The following is a 14,330-nucleotide window of genomic DNA, read 5'->3' as shown; positions in this document are numbered from 1 at the left end:
GACAAACAGTTATCCGCATTGTCAGTTTCTAGACAAGACCAAGAGCTGGATCATACGTAAAAATAAAGCACATACCACCTCGGAACCTAGAAGGTTGAAGTTGAGTTCTAGCAAAGGCCTTGAACTGATTCATCCGCCCCTGCTGAACTTGCCCGTGTATAGATACAATGGCCAATGTCCCTGCTAGGTACAAATACTCCATAAATGGAAGAAGATGTTGATGAAATTTACCATAAGATGCTCAGTTACTACACGAGTTGATATCTTAGCACATCTGATATATATGCTGACTATTGGATTCGTGGACTTGCTCTCTGAGCAACTCAACGACAAGGAAGCACCCAGAAAACACTGTAGCATCCTTCGCAAAGAAGTTTAGCAGGACAAAGCATTCTTGATATCTGGCTCTAATGCAATTCCGCCGGTCTTCCATCTATGCACTTATCATCAGAACGTCAAGTCTCAGTATTCAGTGACACGTTCGATAGCAAAACGGGAATGTTTGACCGCTCTTCTAATGAGCTTAAGTTGATATTGGAACATATGAAAGCATGAAACTCTTGAACTTGATTTTATGTGCTCACTATTTGCGAAGTTGTCACATGAGCTTTGGACCTGGTGCTCCGTGGCTCCAAGACCAAACCGTAAGTTAATGTTACTCCCTCGAAGACTGCAGTACGCTACGATACTGACTCTCGAAGTATGGCCAGGTTACAAAGACAGAGCATGCGGACATCGCAAGCACGATATGTGAATTTGGAATGATACTCACCCCTATCAAGTGGCCAGTTGATCGAAATCGGAACGAGACCTCACATGGTGGCCACAGCAAATACGATGAAGAAGCATTTGAAACACGGTTATATATCTCGTCGTAGTGCAAACTACGGACAATGCGGTGCCAACCCTATAGTCCTCAACAAGTCTTTGTAGGATCGAGTGTATGCCAAAACTGTAGATACGCCAAACGCCCCCAACTCCTCCCATGATGAAGAACAACTGGCATCTTCAAGCAACAGCCAACCAAGAAAGTCTCGTCGCCAAACGCACACTAACTTCGAAGCGCCTCTAACCGGTTGCGCATCTGGTCCATCATAGCTTCTGGATCTTCCTCCTCTTCCTCTTCCTCCTGGGGTTTCTGTGGCTCCGGTACAGGCGCCACAGGGAGAGTGGGCTGCTTACGGTCCTTGAGGATCTCTCCCAAGACTTTGTCAACCTCCCCGTCGGCCTCCTCGTCCTCCATAAGCATATCACCATCAGCAGGAAGCGAGTCCTCGACCATCTCCTCGATGATGCCCGCCTTCATCAGCTCCACACTTAGTTCTTGCATGGTACCAGCTAGTTCCGGTAGACGGATAAGCGAGTTGACATCCTTCATAATACCGACACTCGCTCGAATGGATCCTTCAATCTTTCGTACAGCAAAGGCCTCCTGTACCTGCATCTGTACCGAGTTGAGCTGCGCCTTGGATGTGATGAGGCGTGCTGAGGTCTTTCGGGCGCGAACGAGCTCACGCGCAAAGTCGCGAACCTCTTGTTGGGCTTGCTTGGCGCGGGATGGGTCGCGCTGGGCTCGCTTATCGGCTTGGAGGATGAGGTTCTTGGTCTTGTACTCGACTTGTTTCACAGTCTGGATATCTCGATCGATCTTGCGGATGTTTTGCCTCATCAACGCATTGCATTTGCGCATCTACAGCCAGACATGTTAGACAATAATGTGGAATCAGGTATAGACCAGTGTGTGTACCTGGGCCTGGGGGTCAGGCTTCGCAAAAAGAGATTTGAATGTCTCCATGGTGGCGGTTGGAAGGACAAGGAAGTAGGAAATGCCCGCGCCAATGACGCAACTGTAAAGATGGCCAAATGGCGGAGTAGAATCCGTGCGGAGGTGCAAGTACGGTACAGCACAGTGATTTGTATGTTCGAGCTGAGAAGTCTGTTAAATTGTCCGTAATACTACCAGACTTCAACGCGTCTTGATGCCGTCGAATCAGCCGCAGCCAGTCGTTGATGATGTTGGGTCATGGTGGTGAGGCTCGCCCGATACTAGCCTCAAGGCTGAGGTGATAGGAAGGCCGAGGTTTCATTGGCCCGCGAGCAAAAACAGGGACCGGAGGGGCTTCAGTGAGAGGTCTGCTGAAAGCTTCCCTGGAGCCTGGCACTAAGATCAGCACTCCGACTCCAGCGTGAGGTGCCTAGGGGAGGAAAGAAAACACAGGACCTCGATCCTAAATGACAAAAAGACCTGGGGTAATATAGCCTAAGTTTAGGATGAATTTTGCTAAGTTTATTTTGACACCCTACAGTAAGGTTTGCTGTTTTCTTGCCCCCCGAGGGGTGCTTACCCCGCCATCGAATGCCGGCCGCGTGTAGGTAGGACTAGGCTGCCATTGCTAATCCAGAGATAAAGAGCCACTTCAATCAACGGCCTTTGATTGTTTGAAAGGGATCTTTATCGAGACTCATGCAAGAAGCCTAATAATTCAGCGGAAATTGCACTGAAATTACACCCAGATTACGTCTCGTCGCTGCTTGTACGCAGCAAACCTCCAACTGAGGTGACAAAGCTCCAGCACCTTCTAGGAGCTACAGCCCAGTAATAGTGGAGAAAAGCCGGCCTCTTTCAAGGGGGCGGGCAAACGTCAGAGCGGGCACTCAAAGTTGTGGTAGGGGAGTACCTTGGGTAGCACTATAGCTCCAGTGGCAGCTGAGGTATCTGCTGATCAATTGCCCCTCTATTCTCTCCCCTTCTTAGACATTCTACCATCCCGTTTGTGACCAGACAAACGTGCGAAGCCTCAAGGCGGATTGATTGAATCAAGTACGCTCACCTCCCACTGCGCACTCTGCTAGCCTAGGTACAGAAGCTAAAGCTGCACCTCCTCCGCCCACCAAAAACTCATCCATTCCGTCTCCATTTCTCTTTCTCTGCTGCATCTGCGTCTGCATCTGCAACATCTTTCGCCTTCTTTCTCCTTATCTCTCCCTCCCTCTCTCTCCTCTGTCTGATTTTTCCTCCTTCACGCAACTTCACGATACCACAAGATACCCTTTTACTTCAACCCTCACAATGTCTGACACTGTTTACCCCGAAGGTATGTCATTGCTCGTCCCTGTCCAGCCCCAGCCTTGTGCTCGTATTCCCCCTCCCTCTACCGATGCCGCCTTCAAGATGCAATCTACCGATAATCTTTCCCACGGCTGCAATCTTGATCACATTCTGCGCATACCCTCAGTATCACTTGCAATTCACCCGCTAACCACTCGCAGTCCTCTGGGCCCAGCGATCCTCCGTCGCCGACGCCTCCAAGAACTTCATCTACCTCACCATCTCTGTTCCTGATGTGCCCAAGGACAGCCTTACTCTCGATCTTCAGCCTACCAAGCTCACCTTCACCGGCACCTCATCCACTCTCAAGAAGAAGTACCATGTCGAGCTCGAGTTTTGGGGCGAGATCGACCCCGCTGAGAGCAAGATCAACCACACTGCCAAGAATGTTGAGATAAAGCTGCAAAAGAAGGAGCTCAAGGAGGAGTACTGGCCTAGATTGCTCAAGGACTCCAAGCGCGTCCACTTCCTCAAGACCGACTTCGACAAGTGGGTTGATGAGGATGAGCAGAACGAGGCCCCTGAGGACGACTTCTCTCAGTTCGGTGGCATGGGTAAGTCTATTACAAATTCCCATTGATTGCGCCTCGCAGAACCCTGTGACTAACAAATCTCAATAGGCGGCATGCCTGGTATGGGAGACATGGGTGGTGACTTTGGCGGTATCGACTTCTCCAAGTTGGGAGGTGGTGGTGCTGGCTTCCCTGGTGCCGAAGGCGCTGGTGATGAGCTCGACGAAGAGGATGACGACGACGACATGCCTGCCCTCGAGGGCGACGACAAGAAGGAGGCCGCCCCCGCCGCTGTCCCCGCTGCTACCGAGAAGAAGGACTAAATCTCTCAATTATGAATGTTTGACGTTGCCAAAGAGGAGCATATCTGAACTACAGTACAGGATGAGGCTGTGTAACTTTGGTTGGCGTTATGCCGCACCAAGGCAGGCGTATTTTTCGGATATGTAGTCAAGACTACATTGCCTGTTACGATATGGAAGAAAAAAATGGAAAAACTGTTAAGCACACGCACGGTGTTCACTATTGTGTTGAAAATTTGGTCAATGTGATCGTCAAAAAGATAGCCTGATGATTTCAAGGCTCGTGCTTGAGGCAGGTCTACATTTGGACCCCTTCATGACTTGGCATGGGCGTTGTGTTAGGATTAGAAATGGTGATTGACGAGTCTCAGATACGAACGAGTTAATCAGTCTCGGTTTGGTGAGTGACTAGGATGTCTCGACAACGAAGAATAATTCTGGAGAAAATAAGCCGAATCCTTCGTATATTTTATCACAGAGATACATGTTATCATATCTTCACAGAAATCCGTGTGTATGAAGCGCTTCTTATTCCATCTGTTGTACAATACAATTTAATTTCCAGGTCCCTCGGTTGCGGCAAAGCAACATTGAGACATGGCCGCCGAATTGATAAGTTCGACGTATCAAAGGTGAGAACTGAGACCAAACAGTAACAAATGCAAAACCAGCTGCTCCGCTGTCCGACCTCGAAGGCCTCTCTTCCTCTTTCATTTCGGATCAATCTGCTGCAGCACTAAACCGAGTAACTACCGTATCCTTCCGCAAAATGTCCATAAAATACCGGGTCCCTTGTTTTTGTAATTTATCATTGTCTCATGCCATTGTCATGGCGCTTTTGACGAATTTACTAGCATCATAGTTAGTATCAACCGTACAGATCAAGAATAAGATTACATACAGCGATCTCATCCATGTCAGCATCACCGGTAGCAGCTGGTGCGGGTGCAGGCGCAGCAACAGTGTTGCTGGCCTCAGGGGCGGCCGAGGCGTCAAAGTAGTCAGCCATCTCCGAATCGAGTTCCTCCTGGGTCTTCTTCGCGGGACGGCTGTTGCGACCACGGCGCTTCTTGCCAGCAGCTCCCTTGGCAGCGGCACCCTTGGCGGCACCGGCGTTGTGCTTGTCAGCAGCAGCGGACTTGGGTTGGGCCTTAGGTTGGCTATGTCGCTGGTCAGTGGTTGATTGGAAAGGGGGAAAATATTTCACGTACGTCGTGCGCTCGGCAAGCGTCTTGACGGTAGGAATGACCTTGTCAGCCTGGGCAGCTCCGACAACGATCTCGATCTGTTCAAATTAGTTACTGATGGGACAGGAGGCGCTGATATAGCTCACCTTGATAGGTCGGTTGTCGACAAGAAGGCCATTCAGTTTCTGGAAGGCCTTGCTAGCGCCATCCGACTTATGAAAGGTCACGTTTGCGATACCGCGGCTTTGAGAGTTAGGGCCGTAGGAGAGCTCGACTCGCTTGATGGGACCAACGGATTGGATGAAGTACTCCTATCGGGGGAAAATAGCGTTAGTCTTCCGAAGTGTAGTTGAACAAAAATCGTCATTCCGTCATCGAGCCTCGGTCGTTCCAGTTCCGGGAGAGTATCACGTCGCCAGGATTTGGAAATCATGTTGGTTGACAGCTAGCAAGCAGAGCAGTGAGACAAAGACAGAGCCCTCAGTCCGCCCAGCAAGAATTTGAGATCAGTTTAAGCGCACCAGGCCACACCCACATGGCTCTCATTCGTATAGTAACCCACAACTTGGACCCAGCCCAAGTATACTACAAGTGTAGTATTCAAGAGTCTGCTGAGAAATAGACAAGCAACCCGCTGTTCTACCCAAAAGGGATTCTTTCAAGCCGACACAACTTTGTCTCAAGATCTGCAAGGGATAGCTTCTGTATATGCTCACTGCTTGCTCGCTAAAGTAGATGCAGGATTCCAAAAGGTTTTATCCGGAGGAATTCGCTGGCCTTTGGCTGGTAGAATACGCATATCGTCATGACAAGCCTCTACCCTGAAAAGTCGGCGCTACCTAGGCGAGGAACGCTGACCAGGCGATTCCTACAGTATTATTGCGCGACAAGGGTTATCTCGACTTCTGACATAGCACCATATTCCAGGATCTACAGAGTCAAAGAAGGAGATGGGCGTCCGATAGCTCCAGGCCTAAGCTAAGTCGACAAACTAGTCGGAAAGACGCGACGTCGAAGGCAAAAATGAGAGCGGCGAAGGAGAAAAGGTCGAACAAAGTCCGAGGGCTTCAAGGGCCGCAACGGAAACATACCTTAATCTGCTGCTCCGAGACGTCCTTAGGCTATTGAAATATTAGTATACGAATGCAATTAGAAACCCGTGTTTGCGACTTACCAGATTGCTCACAATGATCTTGCTATCACTGTTGGTAGGAGTAGCCTTGGCTGGGGCAGGCTTTGCGCCGGCACCGCGTGCGGGCTTGGTGCTCTTCTGGATACCACCAACGGGTGCAGCCGCAGCAGGGCGTCCGGCACCACGGCGCTGGTTGGGTCGGCGGCGAGCGCTACGGCGCTGGGCCTGGGTGATATCGTCGAGAGCTTGGTCGAGCTTGCCGGACATGATGATGTGTGTTTGTGTGAAGTGGGTAAGAGTAGGTCAAAGACGGGCTGAGAAGGATACGCCCGTGAGATAAAAGGCTGTATCTGCTGTTCAAGCTGATGCAGTTGGTCAAATCAGCAGAAGATATCGAATGACACGTGCGATTTGGTGTCAAAGACGCGATTAAGTATGGTGAAGACTAGAGCTCGATGACGGCGCAAGTCGCGAATGTGGAATGGGGTTTGAAAAGAAGGTGGTAATAAACGTCCGAGAGGCTTGAGATGAAATAAAAGGCGCGCGAGAGTTATTAAGGCGGCCGAGTAATAAGAAAGTGCTTGGGCTGGGTTGAGAAGTGGGCGTGTATCGGTTGAGTTGAGTGAAGTTGGGTGAAGGTCGAAAGGAAGAGGGAGGCAAGGGAGGGAAGGAGACAAAGGCATAGAAAAACACGGGGTGGGCACTGCTTCCTGCTCCTTCTGTTGCCCTCTACTGCCTAATCAGCTCAATGCGCGCGGGTCTGAATGTGGCGCCATGCCAAAGCTAGTCTCTTTTAGTAGCAATAAGCCTCGCACCGCCACACTGTAAACATCTGGTACCAATTACGATGCGAATAGGGACATGTATCAAAAAGGGACAGTTTGCACAGACAAGACATAGTTTCATCACAAATGCAAACGAGCGCAATTCCAAGTAGGAAAGCAAACGACCAACAAAGATGTGTTGTTTGTTCTTTGCTTAGCAGAATCTGCCTAAGGATGCGTGCATAGCTCATGCTAGGCAAATATCATCTGTGATAGGTTGGCGTTGACGTGTGCCATCAAATCTCCTATCCCAGTTGCCTCACTTCAAGTCGACTGAGACAATTTGTTGTTGGAAGAAATTCCCAGTATTGCATTGCAGATAGCTGAAAACCTCCCAGCAAAAGATCCATATAGTCCCCTTAGTCTAGTTGTATCGAACCCACGCTCTGCTTTCCGAATAGGCGGCATCGTTCGTCCAAAGAGTTCTCCTTAACGCCGAGCAGTCTTTCCTGCAAACTGGATATTCCCTTCTCGTAAAAAATTACAATGCGCAGTAATCGTGATACTGTGCAATTATAGTGACTTTGACGCTCCCTCCTTGCTGGCTTCAATCGGATCTTTCGCAGCGTTGACTTCGAGGAAGTGGTAGAGAACAATGAGAATCATTGCTGTAGTGCCGAAGAAAATGGCGAGTCGGTAGAGATCGTTGTCTGAGATCATATTTGCGGTGATGGAGGTGATGAACAGGAAGCTGCGTAGGCTTTGGGGAGCTAGATTGATTCTCGGTCAGTACTTTGGCCTGCGCGCAAGCGTTCCAGCGTTGATAGGACAAACCAGGTATTTATTCTAGAGGGGAGTTGTTTGGATAGGAACCAGAATTGAAGTCAATGCTCTGAATGATCTGTGACAGTGTAATGGGATCAACGCGAGGCTGTATCTGTAGATGTTGGATATGGAGCTTCAACTGGCCAGATGGAGCTCTAAAGTGTCCGCGTTGCAAAGACAGGTACGTATTCTTGCTGGGGTTCTTAGTGCGGCCCGTAGTTGAAAGATTTCCTCCCGACACACTATCCCCACTGTAAGCGACTGAGTGAGTTTCTAGGTAGGTGAGAATGACTTTTTTCTTTCAATATGTACGCAATTCTGTCTAGCTTGCGGACAAGAATTACCTAGTCTCTATCGCAATTCATATGAAGAGAAAGTAAACTACTTGATTTCTGTTAAACAATGTAACTCATAATACTTTGCCTGGCAAGCCAGACAGGCATTAATCACTTATACACGTTGAGCCACTTGCCCTCGAAGAAAAGTCTCGGCAGACACGTGACTAGCTGTGACTTCATCCTCCACACCAAGGCAGCCCAGCCCACCAACTATCAGCAATCTTCGACATTCGTCTTTTTTTCCAACCTAGATTTGGTGGCTTAGCCTCTCGCCATTCCCAACACGAAATCGTGGGCGTATACCTCGACAGAAACCTTCAACGGACCTCACGATCGTCCGAATCCCATCGAATATCATTTTGATATCCACGATTACCCCACCATCAACTGCCCATCATGCCTCCCAAGAAGGGTAAGGAGCCTGCGGCCAAGAAGGCCACTAAAACGGTCGAGGACCGAACTTTCGGTATGAAAAATAAGAAGGGAGGTGCTGCCCAGAGGGAAATTTCACGCATGCAGGCGAACCTGAAGAACAGTGGCTCAGCCGAGGAGAAGAAAAAACAGGCCGAGAGGGAGGCTCGTGAGCGTGAGAAGAAGGCGGCCGAAGAAGCCAAGAGGGATCTGGAGGCTATGATGAACAAACCAGCACAAGTCCAAAAGGTGCCTTTTGGCGTTGACCCCAAGACAGTTGTTTGCATCTTTTACAAGAAAGGCAACTGTGAGAAGGGCAAGAAGTGCAAGTTTTCACACGACCTTTCTGTTGAGCGTAAGACAGAAAAGAAGAACCTGTACAACGATTCAAGGGGAGAGGAAGAGGAGAACAAGAAGGCCGAAACTTCAGCAGACTGGGACGAAGACAAATTGCGAAGTGTCGTTTTGTCAAAGAAGGGCAACCAGCAAACTACAACCGACAAAGTGTGCAAATACTTCATCGAGGCCATTGAGGACGGCAAGTATGGTTGGTTCTGGATTTGCCCTAACGGAGGAGATAAGTGCAAATATAAGCATGCGCTGCCACCTGGGTATGGCTTCTGTCATCAATATATCTTTGCAATTACACTAACACCAAACTTAGATTCGTTCTGAAGACCAAAGAGCAAAGAGCAGCAGAAAAGGCGCTTATGGACAAATCACCACTCAAGACCCTCACACTCGAGGACTTCTTGGAGTCTGAGCGACACAAGTTGACCGGTACTCTTACGCCAGTCACTCCCGAGACTTTCGCCAAGTGGAAGAAGGATCGCCTCGACAAGAAGGCAGCCGAGGAGCAAGCCCGCAAGGCCAAGGAGAACACTGGTCGTGCTCTGTTCGAGAGTGGCAAGTGGAGAGATGAGGATGACTCCGACGACGATGATGAAGATGACGATGTCTGGAATCTGCAGAAGCTTCGTGAAGAGACAGAGGCTGTGCGCTCCAAGAAGGAAGAGGAGCGTCTGCTGGCAAGCTATGATACTCCTAATAATGGCACCACGGGCCAGGCAACCCCAGCAGAGGATACTCCAGCTGAGACAGCAACCGGATCTTGAGTCAACAGAGACACAGGCGTGTGGCATATGTAGTCTAGAAGACCTTGGATCTGGGATTCGTCAAGCTCTCCTAGTTGGAGCTCGCCGGAGAACAGATCATCCAGAGGCAAGCCGAGCCCTGCTGCAGACCTCACATCAGTGATCCCACGAGTGAGAGATGTGTGCGGGTCTACCATGGCGATCTCGTCATCTTGCTGAACCTCATGAGAGGAAGGATGATGTCTGTCCTCCGAGTAGAATAAATTACAGTACCAGTATATCAGCGTGCGAGCTGTCACGATAACTACCAACACTTGTATAAACTATAAGCCACAGCTGCATTCGCGCAAGAGGTTGCTTGCTCCATGCGTGAGATGTGTGCATTACCATACATGGTTTGCTCGCGATCATTGTGGTCGTAATGGTTGGTTTTATCCTGCCGAGTCAACTACTCTTTAAGGCATGATGCATGATAGCCAAATGTCTCGACGGCTGAATGCATCAAGAGGCGTCGATCTTGGGAGTTTTGAGGTCCTGGTGGTGGTGATCGTTTGTGAAGCACAAAATGGAGCGGCCAAAGAGAAGGCCTTTCGTGCTGAGGTTAACGCGGCTGTCCAACCCCAAATGATGCATCCTATGATTGCGGGGTGAGGATTTACAGTGGTTGTATTGGGCGAACGCAAAGTAAGGTAAGTAGCTAACAGACGGTTGCAAGCTAATTGACCCGGACATTGAAGTCCGCTTGATGACATGGGATATCGGGTCATAATTTGGACATTGAGACTTTGGTTGTGTTATTGCATCCGCGGAAATGGGTCGACGGACGTTATCTCGGCCGAGGAGTCAATAGCGAGAGTATTCGAGTCTTAGTATTGACAAGCATTCAATTTGAAGCGTTGGTAAAAGAAAGTCATAGTCGTAGTCGTAGTCGTAGTCGTAGTATAAAGTCAACTCAAGTATTTCCCATAAACATGTGATAAACGCCCCCGGCCGGCAGATGATGTACCACTGAGATACAGCAGCTCGCAGCGAAGGGGAGGGATCAATTACAGGGTACGGAAGCTCTAAACGATCTTCGAAGAGGTGTCATCGAGGGGGAGCCAGGAACCAAGAAAGAGGTCGGATTGTGCCTTTGTTTGCTCGGTCAAACCCCGCGACCTTGAAACTTGAGGTGGGTGGGCTGTTCCTTCCCGTCTGAGGGGCTGTTTGATCTGGTTTGGTTTGGAAGTTTGACACCGAAGAAAAGTATCAAGTCCGGGAGGCATGACCCGTTCCCTCCCCCGCCTGCGCATGCCGTCCTCCATTACCACTTCCTTCCCGTCAAGATCTACCTTACCTTTCCTACCAATTAACTCGCACCATAAGGTAAGGTCAGTTCCTGCTGCCCATACTAGATTAATCTCCACCTTTGGTCTCAGACCTTAATCCTTCAACTCTCCTCTTCTTATCTTTTCTCATTAATTGATCTTCTGTGTAAAGGAACTGCAATCATCAGCATCGTCGCTTCCGTTGTCGTCGCCGTCCTCTGCCGAGGGCACCCGGACGCCCGAGCCCGTGCAGAGACATAAGTCAAGAACCGCCCACCACCGATATCCCGACGCCGCTCCGCCCCCCGACCTCCGATCTGGGTCCTCTAAACCCACCCGATCATCTTTTTCCATCCAAACGTCTCTGTACCTGTACTCGACTCTCCGGTGCCTCGCGTCTGAATGGACCCTTCGGCTGCTCTCGATAGGCCGTGTTTCGACCGCGCCTCCAAATAAAGCTATACCTCGACTATATCTATATTCTACCTCTTGGCTGCGCACGCCCGTGTCCTCTAGTCGGTGCTCCGGTTTGAGGTCCAATCGCTCTCTATCCCGGAGAACGGGAGGAAGCAATGACCACTGGAGCTAAATTGGCCCACCAAGATGTCACAGGCCATCAATCGCAATTGTCGTCACTATCTCCAGCAACAACTTCTGCCATCAGCATGCCTCTCGGCGCTGGAGGGCGACGCGATGGCGAGACCACGGCTTTGACTGCAACGGGTGCGGCCGTCTCTGCAGTACCGAAAAATAGCCCTTCCAACCGTTTTGTTAAACGTTACCGAACAGAAATCGCAGCCAGCTCTTCCAGCGTATTCTCTACCCTCGCCGCTTTCCCACTTGACAGCGTCAAGACTCGCATGCAGACCTACCACTACAATGGATTTCTCGACTGTGTTCGCAAAACATATCATGCTGAGAAGCTTGGCGGCTTCTTTCGAGGTATGTTACAGCCAATTGACAGGGTGTAGTCGGTCGCAATTGACTAACCCGACATTGCAGGCGTCACAGCACCGATGGCAAGTATAACGCTTGTCCGCACCGTCTCCTTTTCGATCTACCAACGTGCCAAATACTCTTATTCAGCTTGGGTTAAGCGGAACTTCGGCTTTGATATCATTGGCCATGTTAATCGCCCTGGCACATATCCGAATCTCTACTCGGTCGCATGCTTTGGCGCTGCTGGTGCGACCGCTGGCTCTTGTATAACCTTTCTCGCCTGTCCTTTCGAGCTCACCAAGCTCAGTGCGCAGGTCTCTGTACTGCTCGCTGAACGCGGTTCGACCAATAAAGGCAGTCACGCTGTGGCAGCTAGCTACCAAAATAAGGGCACCTTACGGACAATGGCGAACATCATAAAACACCGGGGTATTTTTGGTCTGTATACTGGCCTGAAGCTTCATCTCCGTGAGTGGCCGTTCGAATGATGTGGTTTCTGCACTGACTAACAATTTGCAGTTCGTGACACATTAGGCACTGCTATCTATTTTATGGTGTATGAAAGCGGAAAACAAATTGGAAATACATTGGCTGGCGATCATCCCAACAGTAACAAAGTGGCTGTTGTTGCCGCTGGCGGTATGTGTGGTTTAGTATCGTGGGCAATGATCTGTAAGATGAGCTGCACCTCATTGTGAATTCCCTTTACTCACAATTGACAGACCCGATCGATTCAGCCAAAAGCATCTACCAGCGAAACTCGTTACTCTATTCCAAAGGGGAAAAGGTCGAGCCTGCGCCAAAGATCGAATTCTTCAAGCGTCATATGTACCGTGGCCTAGGGGTTTCTATGAGCCGGTCATGCGTTGTGAACGCCATATTTTTCTCGTCATTTGAGTTTGTCAAGAAGCACATCCATCAAATGGATGATGAGAATTAACTTGAACAGAATCTACCCAGTTGCGTGTTGGTGGGATAAGTAGGAATATCAGGTGGCCAAGTGATTATTGGGAAAGGTATCTGTCGATTTGGATGGTTGGTAACCGGAACCCAATGCAGAAGCATGCATGCATTACGAATGGGCGTTTGGGAATTAGTGATTTATCTCCAGCTATCACATGTGGGTGGTTAGTTGTTCAGGGGTGGGTGATGACATGAATACCTCGGAAAAGAAGACTGAAGTCTGAAAAGGACAGAAGACGACGGGAACACCAAATTGGCTGTCCTCAGGAATAAGAAATCTACTCATTTTATATTACTACTGCCGCGTTCTGCTGAGCCTCTGACATCCAGCCTGCTGGTCAGACACCATGGACTTTATATAGAGCACATATGAAAGCCTCGTAGTCTCAAAATCTCTATAGACTTGGCTTGGAACAAGAATGGGCATCGCGGTGCTTCACAGAATCATTATGAGAAAAGAGTAAGTTATCAGAGGAGACATGTTTACCGATCTAGTTCATCAAATTGTTGCCATTGAGTGATAAAGTAACCTCTATAGGTCACTTTCTAGGTAGACAAGAACCATTCCCTTTCCTTTCTTCACAACCGAATCGAATCTCCATCGATGCTCATCGGTACCTCCGAAAGTCATTCGCATCCAACTTCTCACTTCTTCTGTTCTCCCTGTCCGTTGCCCTACTTAGCCGCCTCATTGGCGTTCTTGTCAGCTGCAGCCTGAGCTCGAGAGTCAAAGCAGGTGTCCTTGCCATTCTTGGCCTTTTTGATGAGTGTAAGTATTTCTCTGTATGTTTTGGGAGGACTGAATTGTATGCTGGGCATAGGAGAGAAGACTTACTTCGTTGGACTGGATCCGCGCCGCAGCATCCTTGGTTATGGGGTTGCTGGTTTTCTCGACGCCAGACATGATGAATGGTGAATTGAGTAGAGGAGTTTGTTAAGTTTTGTGTATGTGTATGTGTTGTAGAGTGTAGAGTAGCTGTAAGTAGATCAGATTGGAGTGTGTATGGGAAATTGTTGTTGTTGATGAGATGGAAAGATATTCAGAAGTGAGAGAGTCAGGGGGTATTTATACTTTTCCTAGTGACCTCTCTCTCTCTTTCTCTCTCTCTCTGTTTGATGAGCATTCTTGATTTGACGTTCTTGTTTGTTAGTTCTCGCTTCTCATCGCTTCTTCTGGTCGTGATGCTGTCAGTCGTTTGCTCTAATTGCGGTTTGATCAGGCATACACCAAGCAGTAGCAGTCCAACAAAAGATGTTATGCTGGATCAACAATTTACTCGATGCATAGAGACAAAAAGCTGATGTTTTATACCATTTCATCAGTCTTAAGGCACAGGAGGTAGATGCCAGAAGGGCTCTATTTCAACTCGGGGACTGAAGGCAGAATATACGCTCTGATAACAGTCACAACACAAATGAATGCACGGATTGCTGGTTTACGTTGAAT

General features: G+C 49.1%; 6 protein-coding genes; 3 read left to right on the top strand and 3 right to left on the bottom strand.

Moving 5' to 3' along the window:
* Window positions 1–1,051: 1,051 nt before the first annotated feature.
* Window positions 1,052–1,795, bottom strand: FFUJ_08371 (related to endosomal Vps protein complex subunit; the record flags this gene model as incomplete). XM_023580936.1 has 2 exons in its annotated part: window positions 1,052–1,690; window positions 1,748–1,795. 2 exons carry the CDS (start codon window positions 1,793–1,795, stop codon window positions 1,052–1,054), a joined length of 687 nt encoding a protein of 228 aa, XP_023433625.1.
* Window positions 1,796–3,070: 1,275 nt separating this feature from the next.
* FFUJ_08372 (related to Hsp90 associated co-chaperone) lies at window positions 3,071–3,944 on the top strand (the record flags this gene model as incomplete). XM_023580935.1 has 3 exons in its annotated part: window positions 3,071–3,095; window positions 3,271–3,663; window positions 3,730–3,944. 3 exons carry the CDS (start codon window positions 3,071–3,073, stop codon window positions 3,942–3,944), a joined length of 633 nt encoding a protein of 210 aa, XP_023433624.1.
* Window positions 3,945–4,791: 847 nt separating this feature from the next.
* Window positions 4,792–6,509, bottom strand: FFUJ_08373 (related to RNA annealing protein; the record flags this gene model as incomplete). XM_023580934.1 has 5 exons in its annotated part: window positions 4,792–5,083; window positions 5,135–5,208; window positions 5,257–5,421; window positions 6,202–6,231; window positions 6,285–6,509. The coding sequence occupies 5 exons, from the start codon at window positions 6,507–6,509 to the stop codon at window positions 4,792–4,794; spliced, it is 786 nt and encodes a 261-aa protein (XP_023433623.1).
* Window positions 6,510–8,565: 2,056 nt separating this feature from the next.
* On the top strand, window positions 8,566–9,695 carry FFUJ_08374 (related to TMA46-Protein putative involved in cytoplasmic ribosome function; the record flags this gene model as incomplete). XM_023580933.1 has 2 exons in its annotated part: window positions 8,566–9,191; window positions 9,245–9,695. The coding sequence occupies 2 exons, from the start codon at window positions 8,566–8,568 to the stop codon at window positions 9,693–9,695; spliced, it is 1,077 nt and encodes a 358-aa protein (XP_023433622.1).
* A 1,858-nt stretch (window positions 9,696–11,553) lies between these two features.
* On the top strand, window positions 11,554–12,860 carry FFUJ_08375 (related to carnitine/acylcarnitine translocase; the record flags this gene model as incomplete). XM_023580932.1 has 4 exons in its annotated part: window positions 11,554–11,923; window positions 11,984–12,388; window positions 12,440–12,592; window positions 12,643–12,860. The coding sequence occupies 4 exons, from the start codon at window positions 11,554–11,556 to the stop codon at window positions 12,858–12,860; spliced, it is 1,146 nt and encodes a 381-aa protein (XP_023433621.1).
* A 698-nt stretch (window positions 12,861–13,558) lies between these two features.
* Window positions 13,559–13,787, bottom strand: FFUJ_08376 (uncharacterized protein; the record flags this gene model as incomplete). XM_023580931.1 has 2 exons in its annotated part: window positions 13,559–13,639; window positions 13,719–13,787. 2 exons carry the CDS (start codon window positions 13,785–13,787, stop codon window positions 13,559–13,561), a joined length of 150 nt encoding a protein of 49 aa, XP_023433620.1.
* Window positions 13,788–14,330: the final 543 nt, after the last annotated feature.

The sequence above is a fragment of the Fusarium fujikuroi genome, chromosome FFUJ_chr07, assembly GCF_900079805.1.
Source record: "Fusarium fujikuroi IMI 58289 draft genome, chromosome FFUJ_chr07".
NCBI classification, from domain to species: Eukaryota; Fungi; Ascomycota; class Sordariomycetes; order Hypocreales; family Nectriaceae; genus Fusarium; species Fusarium fujikuroi.
This window is presented reverse-complemented; position numbering and strand designations above follow the sequence as displayed.